Source organism: Galeopterus variegatus, unplaced genomic scaffold (assembly GCF_000696425.1).
Source record: "Galeopterus variegatus unplaced genomic scaffold, G_variegatus-3.0.2 Scaffold10483, whole genome shotgun sequence".
NCBI classification, from domain to species: Eukaryota; Metazoa; Chordata; class Mammalia; order Dermoptera; family Cynocephalidae; genus Galeopterus; species Galeopterus variegatus.
Window position 1 is genome coordinate 8,839 of NW_007736594.1, and position 23,794 is coordinate 32,632.

General features: G+C 33.3%; 1 protein-coding gene across 1 annotated transcript in view; it reads right to left on the bottom strand.

Moving 5' to 3' along the window:
- Positions 1–1,422: 1,422 nt before the first annotated feature.
- Positions 1,423–23,794, bottom strand: part of LOC103610023 (BTB/POZ domain-containing protein 10) — a gene marked incomplete at its 3' end in the record, with an annotated part of 47,546 nt that continues 25,174 nt past the window's right edge. Inside the window, exons 3-5 of the mRNA XM_008594263.1 lie at positions 6,307–6,503; positions 4,164–4,449; positions 1,423–1,525 (exon numbers count right to left, since the gene is read on the bottom strand). Of these exons, the coding sequence (XP_008592485.1) occupies positions 1,423–1,525; positions 4,164–4,449; positions 6,307–6,503 (586 nt within the window). The remainder of the gene's footprint in view (positions 1,526–4,163; positions 4,450–6,306; positions 6,504–23,794) is intronic.

Genomic DNA, 23,794 nt, shown 5'->3' on the forward strand with positions numbered 1-23,794 from the left:
ACTACAGATTTCTGTGGCTGATTTTGTATTCTGCAACTTTACTAAAATTGTTTATCAATTCTAAGAGTTTTTTTGTAGAGATTTTGAGATGTTCTATAAATAGGATCATGTCATTTGCAAACAGGGTCAATTTGCCAGCCATATAATTATTTAACAGCAGGGGTAAGATTAGGACCTGGGTCACTCCATTACCTAGTTTATCTCTTCTCTCTACTACATAGTACCAATTCACATGTTTTTTCCTCCTACAAGTTACTTTTCTATACAAGTACTATAAAACTTTAAACTCTTTTAAAAGTAAAGTTGTTAAATGATATATTCTAAGTTACTTTAAATATTATATCACGCACAGAATTTAACAAAATTTAAGGTTTTAGTAAATAATTGCAAAATCATACCCAAGTACTAAAATATGCAAAACAAAATGCCCAATTTGACATCCTTCTTCTAAATTCTATCCTTTGGTGTTTCCATATTAATACAATCAATATTAATTATTTCCAAAATCTACTTAAAAAGTTTTTAGGAGCTGGCCCTGGAATTATAAATTACTCCATAGTTGAGTTATAAAATATCTTCTTGTCAACTCTATAGCAGGTCAATGTATGAACAGCTGAAAAAGCACTTCCCCCAAATTAGGACCTTTCTCAAGCTTCTTGACATTCAGAACCACAGTAACCAATAACACAATTTCTAAGGTTGCCGTACCAATGGAAGTAAAATATCTCTGGTACTTTTCCAAGTACTAACAACCTGATCAAGATCAACTACTTTATCTGTCTTCCATCTCAGAATTTTCCTTCCCCTCTTCTCCCAAAACGATTAAAGAAAACTATATTTTTGACTATTGCATAAACTGTCACATACTATAAATCAAATCTTTATCACTGAATTGAAATTACAAGTACGAACTTTGTAAGATAAATTTAAATATTCATCAAACAAAAGGTTTAAGCCTCAAAAAAAAGTTTAAAACAAAGATGCTAACAAATACATTTTAGGGTGATTTTTTAATGCTCATAAGTTTACATATTGCTGATTACATGCAATAAAATATTAGAAATCAAGGAGCCACATTCATTCACAGGTAGCAAAAATGATAAACTTACTGTATTCCAGGAGAATTTAGGAGGGAAGATTAAATGACTCCAGATATGTTACTAATAAATACTTGAAAGAACTGCTTATTCAGACCTAAGAAATAAATCATCCTCTATCCTATCTTCCCAAAGTTCATAAAATTTATCTGTTTATACCACGCTATCTTTATCTAGTAAAATAAAGATTAAATGGTATATAAAGAAAAACAATATCTTGCATACCTCCAAAGAGATATCCAAATAGAACTCTGTTTCCAATCCAAGTACCTACCAAGAAGGGCCCATACGGTTAAGTCAATACACATAAGAAACAAACACTCACCAGAATAGCTCGAAACACAGTAGAACCAATTCCTTCTGCCACCTCATACTCTCCCTTCTCATTAGGACGTGTGAAGTTATGTTCTCGGCCAGATCCAAACATCCTATGATAGCAAATAATTGAGAAATATATTGATATGATACTTCCTTTAAAAGGGAAAATCAATTTCATGTACAAAAGTAAAAAGGAATTGTAATTTAAGTGTTAAATAACATCATTAAATTAGTTCAAGGATTTTTATCAGAAATTTACTCTGGCAAACATTAAAAATAAAGAAATATTAAAACATTTTCTCTTTTTTTGTTTGGCAGGTGGCCAGTGCTGGGACCCAAACCCTTGACGTTGGTGTTATTAATACTGTGCTCTAACCAACAGAGCTACCTGGCCAACCCTTAAAAATATTTTCTTTTTGATAGAAGGGAACAGTAGTACAGATTCCCTATAAGCAATAATAAAACTAAATGACAAAATTCAGAAGCTAAAGAACTTTCCAACCCCTACTCTTGAGAAAAACAAACAATAACAATCAATCTAGGGGAAAAGGTAATTTTTATACTAAGCTTTCCAGACAGAAAAATAAAGAAAAAAGGGCAACCACGTTATCTGTACCTTTTCCTTAAAACTGCTATTTTCATTTTAAAGTTAATGCTATAATTCAGCATATACAGCAAGCAAAACTGGGAATAAAGTAAGATAAGACAAGCAAGTCAGGTTGCTTTATATTTTACTATCTTAACCATAAACATAAGAAATCCTGCTCTAAATTCCCAGACTTGCATATTAGAACAGAAAAACAAGCAATCAAATGCTGAGATAGATGGGAATAAAGTGAAGAGAATAAAATGCTTTTTTCTTAAATGAGTAAATATCAATTTATTATATTAGAAAAATACAAATGAATTTATGTTTCTTCAAGTCATGTTGTTGGCTCTGTCATAGTAACGATTTAGAGAAGGGGCAATTTGCAAAATATGTTCTTTGCAATGAAAAACTGAATGCAGTACTCTCAAGAAAATTGAAAGCTGAGGGCCAGCCCGGTGGCGCACTGGATAGTGCACTGCTTGGGAAGCGCGGCGGCGCTCCCGCCCGAGGGTTCAGATCCCACATACAGACCGGTTCCCGCTCACTGGCCGAGTGAGGCACGGGAGCAACACCGAGGGTTGCGATCCCGTTGCCGGTCCCCGGTCCGGTACGGGGGCAACACTGAGGGTTGCGATCTGTTGCCGGACACGGAAAAAGACAAAAGACAAAAAAAAAAAGAAAATTGAAAGCTGAATCTCTGAATTTGAGGGTACCACTATTCTCAAAGTAAATACAGTTGAACAAAGTATTCTATACTCAACAGTTCCCTAATGTAAGTAGTTTCCTCTTTTGTCGTAATACAGAAATCTATGAACAAGGCTTTTTTATTTTGAAGTTTCCAAAAGAATGCCAACTGCTTTTTACAGTTCCCATGAATATTAATTTTCATCCCCAAAGATATGCTTTAGTCCACCAACATGAAAAGAATCCTTCACTGATAGGGAGGAAAAATAAAAAGAAAACAGTCTTTCAGGAATCAAATGTCGTGCAATACTTGAACTTCTTACAAAAGGAAAAAGCTATTCTTTTCAAACTGACATGGACACTCAAAAAAAGCCACTTTTTAAAAAAAGAAAATGCAGCCCAACAACTAAAGCAAAATCCCACATATCTAATTTTTTACTGTTCCTATAAATCTTACATAAAAATACAAAGTATTAACAGTGTCAAGTCATTCTCCTACTGGATTCAATAATCTTCCCGTATGATACTAAAAATACATAAAAGCCTAGTGTGTTTTTTTTCTCATGGATAAAAAGTCTAGTGTCAATGTCAAAAGAAAATATTTGGCTATTCAGAATGTATACAGTATCACAGTTCCAGCACTTATTCTGACACACTGACAAATCTCACACACACACACACACACACACACGCACACGCCATATGCAATCTAGAAAAATACCACAAGTTTTTACCTCAGGTAAACTTCTACTTCATATGTATGCCCCTTCATTTTATATCAACATGAACATATATGATACTGATTTTACAATTAAAAGGTATTTGATCCTAGTTTTGGACATATTAAAAATTCAAGTCTATATTGTCTATGTCTTTTTTAGATTGTGATTCCTATAACTGCAAACTTTAAATTGATTTATAACTCTGGACCAGAACAAATCAGAAGATGTCGACTCTTATTATCTCCTTCATTCTACTAACTACCTGTTAATGTCATTCCTTTTTTTAAAAAAAAAATATCTACATCAAACTGACAAGTCTTGTTGACTTTACAGATAAGCAAACTGGTTTTTTTTCCTTTAAACAATGCTGATAACCTTCTATATTTCGTGACTGAATTTGAGGACCCAAGTGCAGGAAACATTATCACTGCTAAATTCACGTGATTAGATTCAATCCATGGTTTCAATCTGTAGAGATCTTTTAGTATCCTGGTTTCAATCACTAATATATTTGATGTTTCCAGTGATACTGCAAAGAATGTTAGAAATAAAGCCAAGTTCATGCTCTTACTCTACCACTTTCTAGCTGGTATTAACTTGGACAAATAATTTAACCTCCAAAGCTCAGTTTTTTCATCTGTAAAACAAAATTGCTACATTACAACAGAGAATTACTGTAAAATTTAAATAAAAAAATAATGGCTGTGAAAGTGCTTTATAATCAGTAATACAAAGAATTGCAATAATACAAACCTGCCCAACATGGTATTTGGCTGTGCAGTAAAAATGGATGGGTCTACAACAAATCTAGTGTTATCCACTATTAGTGTCACTCGTTCTGATGTTCTTAGATTCCGAGCTCCTTCTTTTGCGTTTTCATATACAAACACCATCTCCCCAGATGTCTTACAGCTACCATCTGAACTTGACTGACTACTGTTTCTGCTGCCGTTCCCAGTGCTACTAATGGAACCATTTGGGGATGCCTTTTGAGGACGAGGACTGCTTGGACGAGAAGAACTGTGATCTTTTTCTCGTTCTGAAATAGAGATGTTAAAGTTATGAAAATTTTCTTTAAAACATTCAAGATCCATATATATCTTTTTAAATGTTTAACTTAGAACAGTTGTTTTAAACCACACTTTTTCTGCTTTTTTATTACACATTAATTTTGAAATAAACATTAATTTATTTCCCATAAATAAAACCCCAAACATCAAAATGCTTCCTTTTAAAATCTTTGTAGAATTTTTAAAAGATATATAGCTGACTAATAATGTTGACCCAAACTTAAGATCAAAATTAAAGTAAATTTTACATTATCACTCCACTTAAAAATATATAGAAACCCAAGAAACCAAATATTCTCACAAGTCAAATAAATAAGCTGAACGTTTAGTAAAACATTAATAAGAATACCAATTTAAGCCATCCTTATTACTAAAATGGAAAACAGTATTCTGAGGACACAAAGTAAAAACTTTGGAATCTTCCTGTGTTAATAAGGGCATTCTGAAACCAGCAATTTATCTCACAAAAGAAAAGTCTAAAAGAAAGAAAAGAAAATTCACCGAAGAGAGCAAAAAATATTTATTTTTTCAAATGACTTTTAATTTCTACCAAAGAAAGTGGCTTTAGTAACTAATGATATACTGCTTCTCTCTCATGTCTACTGAATAAAAGCACTGCTATAAATCTTATAGGATCCATAATTATTGTCTACAATTTTCATAGGTAGAAAATATTGTTAAAATTCAGAAAATGTTCTTTAGATGTTCCAATATTCTACAAAGGGGAGAAATACATTAAGATTTTGCAATAAGTTTCATTTAGAGGCTAGATTACTAAGGTTTAAAGGTGACCTAAAAATGTACCTCCATCTTATCAGTTTCATCAGCTTTTGCCAAATTCCTCCATGACTCAAGCTACTTAGAACACTCTGTGCAGCATTCCTGATTATATAATTAGGCTTGCTGAATCTCCAGAGATACCGACACCTCCCTTTTACAGCCTGTTTCTACAATGCTGGTAGCATCCTAAAAGCAAAATTTGCTAAAGTAATAAAATAATTTATTATATCCTGCTATTCTACTTTCAGATACTGAACTTTGCATGTAACAACATTTGTGATTTCTGGCTTCTGGACCTACTTAGATATTGACAACTCTGCATAATTAGACCCTAATATAAATGATTTAGATTTACAACAGACCATCAGAAACTAGCTCATATAATAAGTCAAAGAATTTAATTTGTCCCTTTCCCAATGGAAAATGAAAATCAGCAAGCTCACATTGCTCACCCCTCTGCTTCAGACTGATGCTTTTAGTCACACAATATGTTCCCCTAGGGTAATAATGTTCATTTATAGTGAGTAGGAAGGAGTGAAAAGACCTGAGCTAGCAGCTAAGAAAGTAAAACACTTCACAGACCTTTCCTTGTTCCATTTTTATTATTGAATTTGAAATACTGTCAAAAATCAGAATAAATAACTGCATGATGGTTATTCTAGCTTTCACTTTTTCTTTGTTAGCAAGATTAGCCAAAGATTTCTATCAATAATTCACTACAAACTATTTAAAAATAAACCACTGCTATATATTTCATAAAATAAAAATTAACTTGAAAAATGTGAAAAATGTCAGTTTCAAAAGCTTTTCAAGTTACTTCTTTTATAAGATTGTTTTAGACTCTTAAAAAAATTCATCTTTAAGTTGCACTTAATAAACTTTTTTCACAGCAAGAACCAAGCTCAACTAAAATATAAACAAGTAAATGGATATAAGAAGCTGATTTTACTCTGTTAAGTATTAGGCACAACTGAATGTCACTCGTACTTAAAAAGGTAAATGCACACTTTTAAAAACTACTGCAAAGGTTAGTTGATTTTACATACCAACATGGTGCTGTCGTGTTGGAGAAGTAACATTTCTAATACAAGGAGTGAGTTGAGACTCTGTTCTTTCATGAGATGAATCTCGTGATCTGTCACTTGACCTTCGTCTATCTCTAGATCTCTCATGTCCCCCACTAGCACCATGTAGACTCATTCTGGTGTGGTCAACTCCTCCTTTAGCAACACGTGAGGGAGTACTGGTAAGTTAGAAAAGATAATTAACAATAAAAGTAGAACATAAGATCACAAAACACTTTTTAAAGAAAAATCTGATTAACATAAAACTAATATTTTGAAGTGCAAAAATCATATGCTACTTTCGAGTTCTGAAATCTAAGTTACCTTAAAACTTGTAGATTTTATAAATTGTGGAACAATGTGTCTTTAAAGATTGCATAAAAAAAGGCAGTTTTTTCATGGATGAGTGTAGAGTATGCATAAAGCAAATGGACTTCACAGGACCCGGTTTTCCAAAGCCTTGCAGTTTCAAATATTGACCTTGCAAAGGGAAGGAAATTTTCCCCCTAGTCTCTGTTGTAAGATAAAGAATTGTAACACAGCAAGGTTGCTGGCTCAAAGACAGACAGGTTACTGATTGATATGTAAAGATAATAGGAAATTGCTGTAAAATGCCTGCTAAAATCGAGCTTTTGTTAGTGGATCTACTTAATTGCATTATAGAATGTCACCTTGCTTGTCTTACTGAATGTTACCAGCTTCTATTGTTAAATGTGTTAAACTGTACTTAGAAAAAAATCCCACCTATGTTCTCTTCCTGTAACTTCCTGATCTGGAGAATAAATGTGGGAAGAGAACCCCAATTCGTGGTTAATTTCCCAAATGGAAGGAATGCCTCTCTCTTGAGGGTTCCAGGACATTAACCCCTTTTCAGGGCTTCTCATTGCTCAGAAGAGATGGGCTTTGAGTAATCTTTGGTGGCTCCATCACCCAGGGGAAAAGGGGTGACAAATCCATGGGAGGCAAAGCAACAGATTAGAAAACTAAAGCCCAGAAATGTTAACTGACTTTTGAATTTGTAGTAAAAGTAGTAGTAGTAGTAGTAGTAATGATAGCAGATCACCCAGATAGCCTAAATATTACTCAAACGTTCTCTTGATTTCTTTCATTGTGGGGAAAAACAAAAAGAAAGAACTTTTAGAATTCTTAAAAAACTGAGGTATGAGGCAAAGTAACTGGTATCCCTGCCAAATAAAACAAGTCTACATGCTAACGTCAATCAACTTGCTTTGAGAACTCTTCTCAAAACACTATGATTAAAAAGATTTTTTAAAAAATCATTTCTCTGAAAAACTTAACTACACTATGTAAAGTCAAAGAGTTTTAAAAATGTTTAAAACATCTTATATAGAATAAATTTGTCCACAAGAAGTAAATAACTGAAACTGCTGATTAACTAACATAGTCTAGTTCAGAACAGAATTCAGAATGAATTCTAGGACCAAATTCATTCACATAATTATTTACTAAGTTATTTTACTATGTGCACAGTTCTGTGCTGAATGCCAATAGAAAGAGACGCTCCCTCAGGAGCTTATGATTGAGGAGGAGCAGTGATATATGAACATGGAGAAATTTAAACAATTCAAGATTTATCCCAAGAGTTAACTTTCAAATATAAACCTACTGAACTAACTAGACTAAGAACTACTAAACAGTCTTTCATTATGAAAATCAGTTATCACCAGACTATAACATAGACTACAAGGACAGAAGATAGAGTTGATTTGTATTACTCTTAAAGTTACTTCTAGGGAAATAAAGGTAACCTATCAGCCTTTATCAGTCATTTAACTCTCATAAGCCTACAAAGAAAAAAAAATTCTACTCCCACCTTCTTTCTAGTGAAAAAAAAATCAAAGGATGATTGCATCCTTGGAACATAATCTTTTTTTTCAAATACAGCTAATTAAAAGATCCTACTGCATATTTAAAAAAAAAAACAAAAACCTTAGAGTAGGAACACTGAAATTTCTGGCTCATTTTCTAAAGTGGGAAAATGAAAGAAATTCATACTAAATAGAACAAAGATCATATATTTAAAAGAAACCTCTTCAAATTGAAATTATTTGGGCTGCTAAATTTTAGTCATTTTCAACTGTAAGAAAGTACACTGTCTAAATGTGAGTCTGATAATATAATGGACAAGGCAAATGTAGGCTAAATGTTCAGTTTGAGAAAGGGCCAAGCAGACTGATTAATTGAAAAAGCATTTCCTTCAGACATTTCAGTAGCTGAAAAATTAGACACAGCTGAAATATTGGCTTCATTTGTAAACTACTTAGTTTTTAAACAAATACAAAAGGTGTCATAATATGATTCTATCTTTTCTTTTCATAAGCAAATAGAATGTACCCTGAATGAGACCTTCGATATCAAATGTCATGGAAGACTAATTATGTCCTACTCTATTTAATTCAATAATTTTAGATCAGGAAAGCACTCCAAAGCAAAAACAGTTATCTACAAAAGAAAATGAGGGCAAAGTTCAGAGGTGACAGCTCTGAACCTCAGGTTACATTTAAAAGAGTCTGAGATACATGAATTGAGGACAGACAGGTAAGAAGATGAAGAGTAAATCAGCCCCAACACCTACTTCCAGCCAAGATAGAATAGCATGGACTGAGTTTACTGTCTGAAACAACCAAAAAAACAGAGAGAATATATAAAACAATGGTTTGCAAAACACAGTACATCAGACAATCAAGGAGTAAAACCTGAAAGATGGAAAGCAAATGAGATAAGCCCAACAACTGCCCCAAATTACTATCTTAAGAGTAAATGCAGAGAAGGAAAACCCAGGCAAAACCCAGTAGACTCTTGAGTGAAAGATAATGAGCTGAGACATTAGAATAGGTGGCTAGAGTTCTCAGGAAAAAGTACCAGAAAGGGAAGAGCAGCACAAAGAGAAAACTTCAACGTGCAGAGCCTTCCTTGAGTACTGAGCTGAGTACCAGTCAGTACATACATGTCAGGAAATAACCAACTCGAAGGATTAGAGAAAATGAGGCCAGGAATAGGGTCTGTTCCCACCAGTCAGAATGACAAACCTCATAACGTATAGGGCATTGGGGAGAGGATCAGAAAGGACTTGACTCTGAAATAGGAAATAATGAGACCTAGACTGAGCACTGCTTGTCTTGCCTAACAAATTTAACAGTGAGACCTAAAAGCATCAAACTGTTTCCAAATAATTGAATTCTAAAACAAAGCTCAAGAATATTTATAAGAATAAGAAATACCAAACACACAAACAAGGGAAAATTCACAGTGTATTTTTATGGCAGTACCATGCTGTTTTGGTTACTATAGCTTTATAGTATAGTTTAAAGTCAGGTGCTGTTATGCCCCTGGCATTTGGGGGGGGAGGCGGAATTGCTTTGGCTATTCGTAGCCTTTTGTTCTTCCATATGAATGTTAGGATTGTTTTTTCCAATTCTGAGAAAAATGTCATTGGAATTTTGATGGGGATTGTACTGAATCTGTAGATCACTTTGGGTAGTATTGACATTTTCACAAAGTTAATTCTTCCAATCCAAAAGCATAGGATATCTTTAAATCTTCTTGTGTCCTCTGTAATTCCTCTCAACAGTGTTTTGTAGTTCTCGTCGTAGAGATTTTTCACATCTTTGGTTAAATTTATTCCTAGGCATATATTTTTTTTTTTTTTGGTGGCTATTGTAAATGGGTTAGCTATCTTGATTTTTCTGCCCGTTCATTGTTAGAATATAGAAATGCTACTGATTTTTGTGTGTTGATTTGGTATCCTGCAACTTTGATGAAATCATTTATTAACTCTAAGAGCTTTTTTGTAGAGTCTTTAGGCTGTTCGTAATATATAGGATCATACGGGATCATGTCTCTGCAAACAGAGATATTTTGACCTCAGCTTTTCCAATCTGGATGACCTTTATTTCCTTTTCTTCCCTGATTGCTCTGGCTAGTACCTCCAACACTGTGCTGAATAGGAGTGGCGAGAGTGGGCATCCTTGTCTTGTTCCTGTTCTTAAATGAAAAAGCTTTCAATTTTTCTCCATTCAGGATGATATTGGCAGTGGGTTTGTCATATATGGCTTTAATTATATTGAGATACTTTCCTTCTATACCCAACTTATAGTCTTTACCATGAATGAATGTTGAATTTTGTCAAATACTTTCTCAGCATCTATAGAGATGATCATACGGTTTTTGTGTTTGATTTTATTGATGTGGTGTATCACTTCTATACCCAACTTATAGTCTTTACCATGAATGAATGTTGAATTTTGTCAAATACTTTTTCAGCATCTATAGAGATGATCATACGGTTTTTGTGTTTGATTTTATTGATGTGGTGTATCACATTTATTAATTTGCATATATTGAACCAAACTTGCATCCCACTTGATAATGGTGTATAATTTTATATATGTGTTGCCATATTGTATTAGCTAGTATTTTATTGAAGATTTTTGCACTTATATTCATCAAAGATATTGGCCTGTAGTTTTCTTTTTTTGTTGTATCTTTGTCTAGTTTTATATCAGGTTAATCTTTTCCTCATAGAATGAGTTTGGGAGAGGGGACTCTGTTTCAATTTTTTTGGAAGAGAATTGGTATTAATTCTTCTTTAAAGGTTTGATAGAATTCTGCAGTAAAGCCACCTGTTCTTGGGCTTTTCTTTGTTGGGAGACTGCTGATAACAGCTTCAATCTCTTTGATTGTTATTGGTCTATTCAGATTTTCTACGTCTTCTTGGCACAGCCTTGGTAGTTTGTGTGTCCAATAATTTTTCCATGTCCTCCAGATTTTCAAATTTGTTGGCATATAGTCATTTATCATATTCTCTAATGATGCCTTGCATTTCTGAGGTATCAGTTGTAATATCACCATTTTCATTTATAATTTTTGTTATTTGTGTCTTCTCTCTTCTTTTTTTAGTTAGCCTTGCTAATGGTTTGTCAATTTTATTTCTTTTCAAAAAACCAACTTTTTGTTTCATTAATCTGTTGTATCATTTGTTGGGTTTCTATTTAATTTAGTTCTGCTCTGATCTTAATTATTTCTTTCCATCTACTAACTTTGGGTTTGGATTGTTCTTCTTATTGCTCCTGAAACAATTACAATTGTTATTGTTCCTGAAACAATAAAACTCCTTAAAGAAAACATAGGGGAAACACTCCAGGAAGTAGAATTGGATACAAACTTCATGAATACGACCCCAAAAGCACAGGCAACCAAAGGAAAAATAAACAAATGGGATTATATCAAACTAAAAATATTCCACACAGCAAAAGAAACACTTAACAGAGCAAAAAGACAACCAAAAGAGTGGGAGAAAATATTTGCAAAATATACATCTGACAAAGGATTAATATCCAGAATATACAAGGAACTCACAAACAACAGCAAAAAAAAGTACACCAATTAAAAAATGGGTAAAGGAGCTGAATAAGCATTTCTCAAAGGAAGATATATGATGGCCAACAGACACATGAAAAAATGCTCAACATCACTCAGCATTCAGGAAATGCAAATCAAAACCACTTTGAGATACCATCTCACTCCAGTGAGGATGGCTAATATCCCAACGACTGAGAATGACAAATGCTGGCAAGGATACACAGAAAAAAGGAAACATCCTACACTGTTGGTGGGACTGCAAAATGGTGGATCCTTTATGGAAAATGGTATGGAGGTTCCTCAAACAATTACAGATAGATTTATCATATGACCCAACTATTCCACTGCTGGGTATATAGCCAGAGGAAAGGAAATCATCATGTTGAAGGGATACCTGTACTCTCATGTTTACTGCAGTGCTATTTACAATAGCCAAGAATTGGAACCAGCTTAAATGCCAATCATCAGATGAGTGGATAAGGAAAATGTAGTATTATCTACATAATGGAATACTACTCTTCTATTAAAAAAAAAAAAAAGAAAGAAAGAAAGAAATACTACCATTCACAGCAACATAGATAGACTTAGAGAAAATTATATTAAGCCAATTAAGCCAGGCACAGAAAGAGAAATACCACATGTTCTCACTTATTTGTGGGAGCTAATAAAAATAAGTAAATATACAAACAAACAGGGGGAATGAGGGAAGAATACAACAATCACAACTGTTCTTTGATCTTGTTAAGACAAGTGAACAGATATGATGTTGATGGGGGAGGGAGGAATTGTCAAAGGGACATGAAATCAACTATATTGTATATTGATAAATTAAAATAATTTTTAAAAGAAATTAAAAAAAAAATTTACAGTGTACGGCATCAAATAAAAAATTACCAGGCATACAAAAGAAGCAGGAACACATAACCCATGAGGGAACCAAAAATAGCCAGAACTTATCAACTGACTTGACCTCATTGACATTTCTATCCAAAGGCAGAAAACTCATTATTTTCATTAGCACACAGAATACCAAGACAGGGCATATTCTGGGCAATAAAACAAGTCACAACAAACTTAAAAGAATTTAATCATAAAAGAGTCCTCTGATTACAATGGAATTAAATTAAAATTCAATAACTGAGAGATATACAGAAAATTCCCAAATATTTGGAAATTAAATAAAACTTTTATCTAAATAACTCATGGGGCAAAGAAGAAATAAAAAGGGAAATCAGAAAAGTTTAAACAGAAAGAAAGTGAGGGGGGGGAAGCAATATATCAATATTTGCAGCATGACCTGACATTACAGCAGTACTTAAAGAAGCAAATTAAAAAATTAAATTCCTATCTTGGAAAAGAAGAAAGGCAGAGTGGTAATAAACATAATCAGAAAAAAAAATAGAGAAAAATTAATGAAAACAAAAGCTGATTCTTTAGAAGATCAATAAAACTGATAAACCTATAGCCAGAATGGTTGGGGGAAAAAGTCAAGAAGATACAAATTACTGATATCAGAAATGAAGAGAGTTGGCATCACTACAAAGACTACAAATATTAAAAGAGTAATAAAAAGGGCCCAGAGCATGAAGCCAGGGACTGGACCCCCCCCACCCACAACCAGGCACATCGCCAGCACCAAAGAGCATGCCAAGAACATCACCTCCATGTAGGTGGCCCACCACAGCCACTACAATAACCACAGCTGCTGCCAAAGTGGCTAGACATCACGACCACCATACAGATGGTCCACCAGCCACTGGAGTGCACTAACACAAGGAAAGTTACCACCAGAGACCAAAGAAAAGAAGAGGATGTCTCTCTCCACAAAGCCCATTCCCGAGTGACAGACTACTGCTCTATGATAATACTGGGGGACATGAACACACCTCTCAGCATTGGACAGATCATCTAGGCAACAAATCAACAGAGTAACCATGACTCTTTCAGAGGGAGAGAAGAAATCTAGGGTTATCAGTGGTGGGAGTGGGGAGGGAGAGACTGGACAAGGGGCACAAAGAATAAATACAATTTGTAACAATATATACACTAGTAATATTGATTTGATCAACATATGTCAACACTGAATCCCAAAAATATGTATAATCAACTATGATCCAATAAAAAATAAATAAAAGAACAATTAAAAAATTACAAACAACTTTATGCCAATAAATTCAACAACTTAGAAGAACTGAACAAATTCAAACCTACAAAAGCTCACTCAAGAAGAAATAGATAAACTGAACAGTTCTGTATCTATTAAAGAAATAGAATTTGTAGTTAAAAAATTCCCTCCAATAAAACTCCAGGCCCAGATGGCTTCACTGATGAATTATACCAAGCCTTTAACATAGAAATAATACCAACCCTACACAACTCTTCCAGAAAATTGAAGAGAAGATAGTATTTCTTAACTCATTCTATGAAGCCAACTTACCCAGACACCAACATCTGACAAAAACATCTTAGAAAAAAAAAACTACAAACCTTAGAACAGATGCAAAATTCTAAACAAAATTTTAATAAATCAAACCCAGCAACATATAAAAAGGATAATAACATCATTACCTAAAGGGGTTTATCCTAAAAAGACAAGATTCATTGAATATTCAAAGGCCAATCCATCTAACTACCATATTAACTGGTTAATAAAGAAAATACATGTATCTCAATAGATACAAGAAATGCATCTGACAAAATCCAAAACTCATTTCTGAATTTTAAAAAAAAAGAAAGATACCCTCAGCAATGTGGCAATACCATGGAACTTCATCAACCAGATACAGAATATCTATGGAAAACCTACAGCCAACATCATACTTAGTGGGCAAAGACCAAATGCACACTCCTAAGATCAGAAACAAGGATCAGAAACAAGACAAGGATGTCTACTCTCACCACTTTTCTTCAACAACGTACTGAAGATTCTACCCAGTACAAAATGGCAAGAAAAGACATTCACTTTGGTAAAGGAGTAAAACTGTCCTTCTTTGCAGACAACATGATCATCTATTGCAGACTCTAATAAAAAAAGGTAATAGAATTAATGAGTTTATTAGCAAGGTTGAAGAATATAAAATCAGTATTTTAAAATCAACTATATTTCTATATACTAGGTAAAGAACAATCTGAAAATGAAATTTTTAAAAACACCATTTACAATAACATCAAAAAACGGAAATACTTAAGGACAATAAAAAAGAACAAATTATTGATATGTGCAACAATATGAATGGATCTCAAGGGCATTATGCTGAATGAAAAAAACCAAACCTATGTTTATATACTATATGATTCCATTTATATAATGCTCTCAAAATGACAAAATTATAGTGATAAAGGAACAAATCAGGGGTTGCCAGAGGTTAGAGTTGGAGAGATGGTGTAACTGCAAAGGGGTGGCACCATAGAGTTTCTTCGTGCTGATGGACAGTTCTGTATCCTGATTGTGGTGAAGGCTACATGAATCCATACACGTGATGAAACATTACAGAATTCAGAACTATGTACCAGAAAAAGGAAAGAGTGCATGTAAAAATCTAATGAAATAAAAGAAAAAGTCATTAACTTAGTTAATAGCATTGTACCAATGTCAATTTCCTGGTTTCTATAATGTACTACACTTACGAAAGACATCATCAATGGAAACCAGGTAGAGCATCTGGGAACTCACTGTACAATTTTCTTGTACATCTAAAATTATTTCATAATGAAAAAGTTTAATAGATATAACAAAAAGGCAACAGACAATGTAGAGACAGAAGTAAAAGCAAAACTACAATCAATAAATTCGATTTAAAAAAATTGTATCTATAAAACAAGGACAGGGATTCTATTTTTTAAAATTAAAGAATAGAAAATAGTTCCTAGAAATTCAAAACACAATAACAGAAAATTTTAAAAGGTTATCAGAAATTGAAAGAAAATACTGGGAATATCCTCAAAAGAACAAAAAGACAAAGAAATGGTATATGAGAGAAAGGATTAAAAAAAATTACAGAACTAATGAAGGAGGTCAACATTCAACTAATATATGTTCCAGAGAGAACAGAAAAAGAGGGGAGTATATTACCAAAGAAATAATACAAGAAAAATTTCCAGTACTAGCTGATATAAGTAGTACTCATATTAGAAAGATGTTGACAAATACACAAAACTGTATCTATAATGTGAATGGTACTCATACCTGGCACCATTATGCTGTATATACCTGGCACAACCATATGTGATAGCACTAACTCCTGGTTTGAGGAATTATCTTACTTATGTTTAAACACTTCTAGCAACTAGCATCAAAACTGGTACATCTTATTAATGTTTGTTAAATTCAGCTTAAGTTTCAGAGAACACATAATATCTAAGCATTTCCCTTTGTAAACTGTTTATTCTCTGTCAAACAATAACATATGTGTGTGAATGTGTAGAGATATAGATACGAAGCTTTACAATTTACAAGATTTCTTAAATATTTAATCAAACTTTTAAGAACATTTTTTCTTAAAGATGATATGTGCATCCTTGTAAATTTCTGATTAGATGTCCCTATCCATTTGAATTAGTCTGCCCTCAATAAAGAAGCAATTCTTTAAATCCTATTTTTATTTGGGGGGAGGGGAATAAACTGCTTTTATTACTCTAACAAATTTCATATCCTATGTTCTAGTTTTTTAAACTAAAGCTTTTAAACGATTTTACATTAAATATATTTTTTAAGGAACTGATTTGCATATCCTTTTTATAAGTATTTTACCTAAATCAGGAGTTAAATCAGGAGTTGGCCAACTATGTCTCATGGGCCAAATTCAACCCATTACCTGGTTTTGTAAATAGTTTTTTTAGAACACAGCCATATCTATTCTTTATTATTGTTTATGGCTGCTTTCAAACAAAAATATTTACTATCCAGCCCTTTACAGAAAAAGTCATTTGCAACAGATTTAATGACAATTTCTCATCGTTTCATTTTTGGGTTTAATTAGCCAGCTATAAAGTTTCTGCTTGCTCTTCTGCTTGCTATATGGTCTGTTTCCCAAGAAACAACAGCTAATTACTGAAAAGGGAAGTTCTCAACTGAAGAATGGGCTAAGCTCTTAAAGGTCATCAATAAGTTTATTGTTTGAGACATTTTTTTGCCACAGAGATATTTTAAATGATACCTAAATCTCAGACTACCCTACAAAAGACAACTTTAGCAGGAAATATGGCCCGATGATAATTTTAATCCTAGTTCTAAATCCTGACATCTTTCTCTTCTTCCTAAAATCCTATCGCCAGATATGTCAGCAACCATAGTGAGGCAAAAGCAGTAGCAGCAGCACAGCATGATAAACTGTTATATGACTGCTCTCAGAGTATCTTTCCAAATTTCAGCTGAAGTCATATGAAGACCTAGATACTAACAATTCTGACAGAAAAGTATCCCTTAATGGTCAAACTTTAACATTGTACTACAGGGTAAGGTTTTCTCAAATGATAAAAATTTTTATGTGAAAAGCAAAGGAGCTGGAGGTTTCTTCTGATTTTAAAACGTTTATTACTTTGTTTCTGGCTTTATGAACTTCTTTAAATAAAGAAAGATGTTGGTAGGCAAGCACCTCTCCAAACTGAGGAGTCTCTAAATAAAGCTTTTAATATATTCACTGAACACCTATCATCTGCCATGTACTGTTCTAGTCCTGGTGAGTATAACTGAGAAAGTCCCTGCCCTCAAAATAAATACATTCTAGTGCAGAGAAACATAGAACATATGCATTAAAAATCATATTATGGTGATAAGTGCTATTAGGGAAAATAAAGCTGGGGTAAATAAAGAGGGCAGAAAATCACCATTTTGAGTGGTCAAGGAAGAACCCTCTGAGGGGGAGATGTCTGAGCAAAGACCTAAAGAAGTAAGAAATAGAACTATGATGATATATGAGAGAAGAGTAAGTGCAAAGGCCCCATGGCAAGAGTTGTCTTTGGCTTTCTCAAGACATTCAAGAAGGCCAGGATAGCTGGATCACAGAAAGCAAAGAAGGTGTTAAAAAGGTGAGCTTAGACAGACAAAATTAGAACAAGATTATGAAGGGCTTTGAAAGAACGTTTAAAGTGTTTCTGCTTTTGATCTAAGTGGAATGGGTACCACCAAAGTATGAGTCACATGATCTAACTTATGTTTTAACAGGATCACTCCGGCTGCAAAGTGGACAAAAGAATAAAGGAGGCAAAGGTAAAATAAAGATACCATTTCAGAAGCTACTGAAAATTATCTAGATGAGAGCTAAAAGTGACTAGGACCACAGTTATAGTACATGGTAAAGAATGGACTAGATTCTAAATATATTTTGAAGAAATAAGCCTCTGAAATTTGCTGATTAATTAAATGTAGGAGGTGACAGAAAGAGAGGAGTCAAGGATGACTCCATTATTTTTGCCTGAGCAACTGGAAGAACGGAAGTTCCACTTACTGAATGGGAATGAGAGTGGGAGAACTAGGTTTGGAAAGTGTAGGTATATCTTAGACAGGTTAAGAGTGAGATGCTTATTACACATCTGAGTGGAGATATCAAATAAGAAGCTGAATATATAGTATGTCCAAAGTTCAGGAGAAGGGTCTCCTGAACTTTGATGTCAATATTTTATTTATGTCAATATCTTATTTATTTTTACACACATGAAGAAAATTTTTTACATGCACCTTCAGAGAAAAGAAGTGAAGACCCAAAAAGGAAGTTAGACACAGGAGAATATATACTATTTTAATAAAGGTGATAAGTTTGTGAAAAGGGGTTTGGGTTTCTAAGGGTGGTAAATTGTGGGAAGGTAAATTTGCACCAACATGGATGGAACTGGAAACCATGTTACCTAAGTCAGGCAGAAAAAGGCAAATATTGCATGATATATTCCACACTCAGGTGGAATCTAAAAAAAAAAAAAAGAGAGAGAAAAGTGGTTCTCATAGAAGGAGAGTAGAATAAACGGTTATAAGATGACAAGATGTGGGGGGGGTGGGTACAGAGGAAAAATGGTGGGCCAATGGGTACAAAACTATGCTATTTACCCTAAGTGAATCATTGTGCAGTATACACATGTATTTAAACAACACACACTGTGCCCCACAAATACATACAAATAAATGTTAAAAAATAAAAGTCCCCCCCTAAATAAATAAATAAATTCCCTCCCCTATGCCTCACACTAAAATCCCAAACATTAAAAAAATGAAAATTAAAAATCTAAACTACACTGCAATTCGACTGATAAAATTAAGGACTAAGAGAATTTCCATCAGATGCCCTTTGGTGGTGATAATTCCATTATGTCTAACTATTCTAAGAAATATCTATAGAAACACAGAATCTAAGTTTAGGAAAAACCTTTTAGAAAATCTAGTCCAAACACCTATCTAATTCCTGAATCTCATCTATAAAGTCCCCATGAATAGGCCGACCTATTGCTGCTACTAACAAGGAAGGGTAACTTGTTTTTTCTTAAACAGTTTTGTAATAGTTTTGGAAAACTCTGACTTTTAGGCAGTTTTTCCTTAACATTAAGGTTCAAACTTTTTTACATGACCCTAGCACAGGGTTTTACACCAAGTAATTCTTTGTTGTAGGGAGGCTGTCCTGTGCACTGTAGGATATTTACATCCCTGGCCTCCAACCACTAAATGCTAGTAGTGCCCTTTACCCCCAGTTATAACAACCAAAGATGTCTCTAGACATTGTCAATGCCCACTACAGGGCATAATCACCCAGGGCTGAGAACAAATAAATGCCCTAGCTCTACCTGCTGGGACCAAACAATAAGAAAAACAACATAATTTTAACATTTGAGCATTTAGTACATACCAGGCACAAATACTAAGCACTCTAACCCTCAAAACTATCCCCATTTTACAATTGAGAAAATGACAGTGTAGAGGCTAAGCAACTTACCTGAAATCATAGAGTTAATTAAGTGATGGGTCTGAGGTGTGACCCAAGGAGTTCAATTTTAGAGCTCATGCTCCTAACTTCAAACAAGTTGGACTCAAACCAAGACTAATTCCTTTTCCAAAGGACAGTTCTTCAAATACTTGATGATAGCTCTTATTGTGAGATTCCTAATATCCACCCAGAGCTGCCCCAAGATTTCTCTTAAATTCTTCGTTTCTTAAGTTGACAAGACATCCAACTTCTTCACATCCTTCCTCCTGAATATACACAGAACTAAAGACAATAATACTTTGGTGTATAGCAGAGTGGGTCTACTTTTCTTTTCTATTAATTGAGATAGTTTGGGACAGGGGGGAGGAGGAGGTGAGAAAGAAGTTGGGATGATGACAGCCAAATCGTACTTTTGTTTTATATCAAGATTACTGACAACCACCCCCCCTCAGGTCTTTTTCTTTCCTAATGTTGTAAAGCCATGCCACCTTAATGTATGGTGGTGTTTTTCAGGTGATGTAATTCATTTAAATTTAGTCAAACAATCCAGCCTCAGAGAGCATTTTGAATCATTTAGTATATTTTTTACTATCTTTCTTTCATCACTGTCACCTATAAATTTCCTAATTTGCTTCCGCTAAATGAGCAATAAAACAAGCAAAGAATAAAGCCACCTTCCAAGATCAATTGACCTTTGGACAGGGTCACTCAAAACCAAAATTGTGTTAATTAGTTAACATAATCAACTAGTGGCTAATTCATTGTTCCCTCATTTTACACCCAAGGGTATCAAGAAAGACTTTATCAAAAGCTAAGCTTAGTCTACTAACTGCATCAGACCAAAGTTGGTCTGACAATCTATTTTTAACACACCCACTCCAGATTATTTTTAATCTGTTTTTCTTCACATTAGTCATAAATTAATCCTTTTCATTTTTTGTTCCAAAATCATCTACCTGTTTGAAAATCAGGCCCAGAATCTCTCATCTTTCAGAAGTTTTCATATTCTCATAAAACTTTCAAAGACCACAAGTAATACCAATAATTTTAAGATACTATATGAAGTTCCTTTTATAACTGTAAGACATTTCAAATGGCTGAGAAGACAACTCATTTAACTAGTTGCATTCTTTACCTCTATACCCATATTGGTTTTTATGTCCTTCCTAGCAATGTTTGCTTTGTTATTTTTATTGGTAGTGGTGGTGGTGGTGGTTTGTTCTTCCTCTTTAACAAAGAAACTTCAAAATAAGAGCTAAAAAATTTTTCCTTCCCTCATTGTCATGTATTATTATTATTACACTTTCCTTGATTACCTTCTTGAATTAAATGTAATAAAAGAAACCCTTTTGGTTGGTTTTAGCATTTTTTTAAAGTCTCCAGTTGGTATGAGCCCTAGTCTTCCTGATTTTTTTAAAGGATTTACTTCTTATACTTTATCATGGCAACCTTAGCTACTTTGTTTTAAAAGTAGTGTGCATATCTTTAAAAAGTTAACTGTGTAATCACATTAAGGATCTTTTTCTGTCAGAAAGATATCAAAATTACATTTTTATTTAACTCCCTAATACATTCTTCCTTTTTGGATAAGTTTATGTTGTGGAATCACACTGATCTTTTCTCTGATCAATTACCAGAAGAACTCACATTGGTAAAATAAATTATAAAATATATATTCACAAAACACTATGTAATCCTTAAAAATTATGCTACAGAAAACCATTTCATGACACAGAGGATGTTCATAATTTTTTCTTTAAAAAAGGATAGGTTATATAACAATACAAACAATAATATCTAAAAAGCATTTTTAAGTGTCTATGTGTGCTTTTATATTTTTGTATATATACAGAAATTTTTTAAAAAATATTTTGGCATATAAATTTTTTAAGTAATAAAATAACATTTTCATTTTCTTCTATATGCTTTTCTATGCTTACCAAATTTATATAATGAATATGTACCACTTTTACAATAAGATAGGCATTATTACATTAAAAGAATCAGCAGAATCAGAGGAAAGTATTCTATAAAGTATAGTATAGTATATAAAGTATAGTATAAACTATATGAAGTATATTTTATATAGAAATTCTGCTTTTATAACTCTATTACTAAAACAAGCTTAGAAAAATATTTCTGGACCCAAAGCCACAAAAAAAGCTAATAAAAGATACCACAAATCTAACTATACACATAAATAAGTCATAGAAACCATTAAGATGACCATTCAAACTTTTAGAAATTAAATTGGGCATATCACAAGAACTTCCCCACATTTCAAGGAAAGGATGTTACAAACTATTTAAATATATTCAAAATAATTTTAAGATGCTGTATATGCCAAATGGCCCTACAGAAGGATCAGCTGTAGGGAAAAAACCATCAGTCATAATGTTTTAAATTGTGCTAAAATTTCCTAATAAAGTAAGCAATGTCATTTGTTAAGATTTAAAATCTCATAGTAAGGACAATTATCTTTATTTAGAAATTTTGTCTCATTGAAAATCAATTTGTACTAATCCCCAAATTTGTCTGGCTTACTCTCTGTTTCAGTGACAGTATCTAGATCATCTATTCAAAGGCTAGGTTCTATAAGACTAGAAAGTAAGTCATTTTAACCATTAGAGCATTATCATTCAAATATATTCAGTCCTGTGAAATACTAATATAATTAAGTGGTTCAATTAATCCTTAATTCATTCAAAAGATATTCAACTCCTTCTTTAGAAAATTATTTCAATTATTTCATTTCTCTATCTTGAATTTTATTTTCAAATATATAAAAAATATTATTTCAGAATTAGTCTTTCCTTAAATAATTTTTTAAAGATATTTATAAAAAATACCACACATAATGCATTCTCAAGTTACATGAAATAAAAAACAAAGCATCAAACACATGAAAACACATTCTATTTCTTTTAAATAACTTGCCATTAAACTGACAATCACATATATGATCTTTCGTATCTAGAAATGTAAATGATCATAATGAAACAAAGGCCAAACATATCTCTCTCAATCTTTCTCTCATATTTGCATATGTATATAATTATAACCCAGAGATATCATGAGTAAACGAATACACACCTTCCTTTAGTATATGCCAAGGTAGACACACAAAAACAAGAAAAAAAATTTAAAACCAGAGTATAAAGGGACTCTGCTCTTTCAAACAATGCAGCACTGAAAGCCAGGTCAGCATCCTTGGGCATTACTAGGAAACTTTAGCACATCTGATATTTCCATCATCTTCAAGAATCCTCTGAATAATGAGAAAATTTCCCAGTCTCCCCCTACCTCAACTATCCAAAGACTTCCTTTAGCTTTCCTCCCTCTCCTGTGTACTAATGCTGTTGCGGTTATTTAGGCTTTAAATGTTCAGAGATACAAACCCCTTTATATATTAATTCAGTTCATTTTCTCAGACACTGACTCAGCCGTGGGTTGTGCAGCACTGACGTTTCTAACCAAACAGCATCGTGTGAGCTGCGATCATCCCATTTCTCCATCTCTGAGCAGTGATTGGATATTGTAATTGATAGACAGTTGGAAGAAAACGCAGGAGGGCTTAGAGATATGTAGATATGTTGCCAAATGCCATCTGTAAAGCTAATTCTAGCTCTGCCAGCTTGCCAGGTTTTAGAAAACTAGGATGCAGCTAACTCTTTTTTTTTCCTATCATTTTACTGTGTATCCATTCTGGGCAGTAAAGCTTCTCTTTAAAACCAAAGAGAAAATATTATTTGTACTTTAAGAATCCACTCAAGAACTATTCTTTAAAGCAACCAAACTTTTCCATTTCTGAACTGCTGCTGAGACTATGGAGTGACTTAAAAAGGAAACTGGAAAACTCAGACTTCATGCAGTCTCAGAAGAAATGAGCATGCGTATTTCTTCCTATGTTGGAATGATTTCTTGCCGTATAGTCTATATAGAATGTATGATGCATTTATCTTTAGTAACATGAGCAGATTGCAGATTTGATTTTTATATAGCTGTATTCTACCCAATTCAAATATTCAGTAGCTTTTATCATATTGTCTATTTTAACCGTATACAGGAAAAGTGTTCTTTCTTTTATTCTTTTTTAAATAGCAAAAACTCCTCCAATTTAAAGAGGTGTCACAAGTCAGGCCAAATACATTTCAACCGAAATGATCTTTAACATCTTCAGC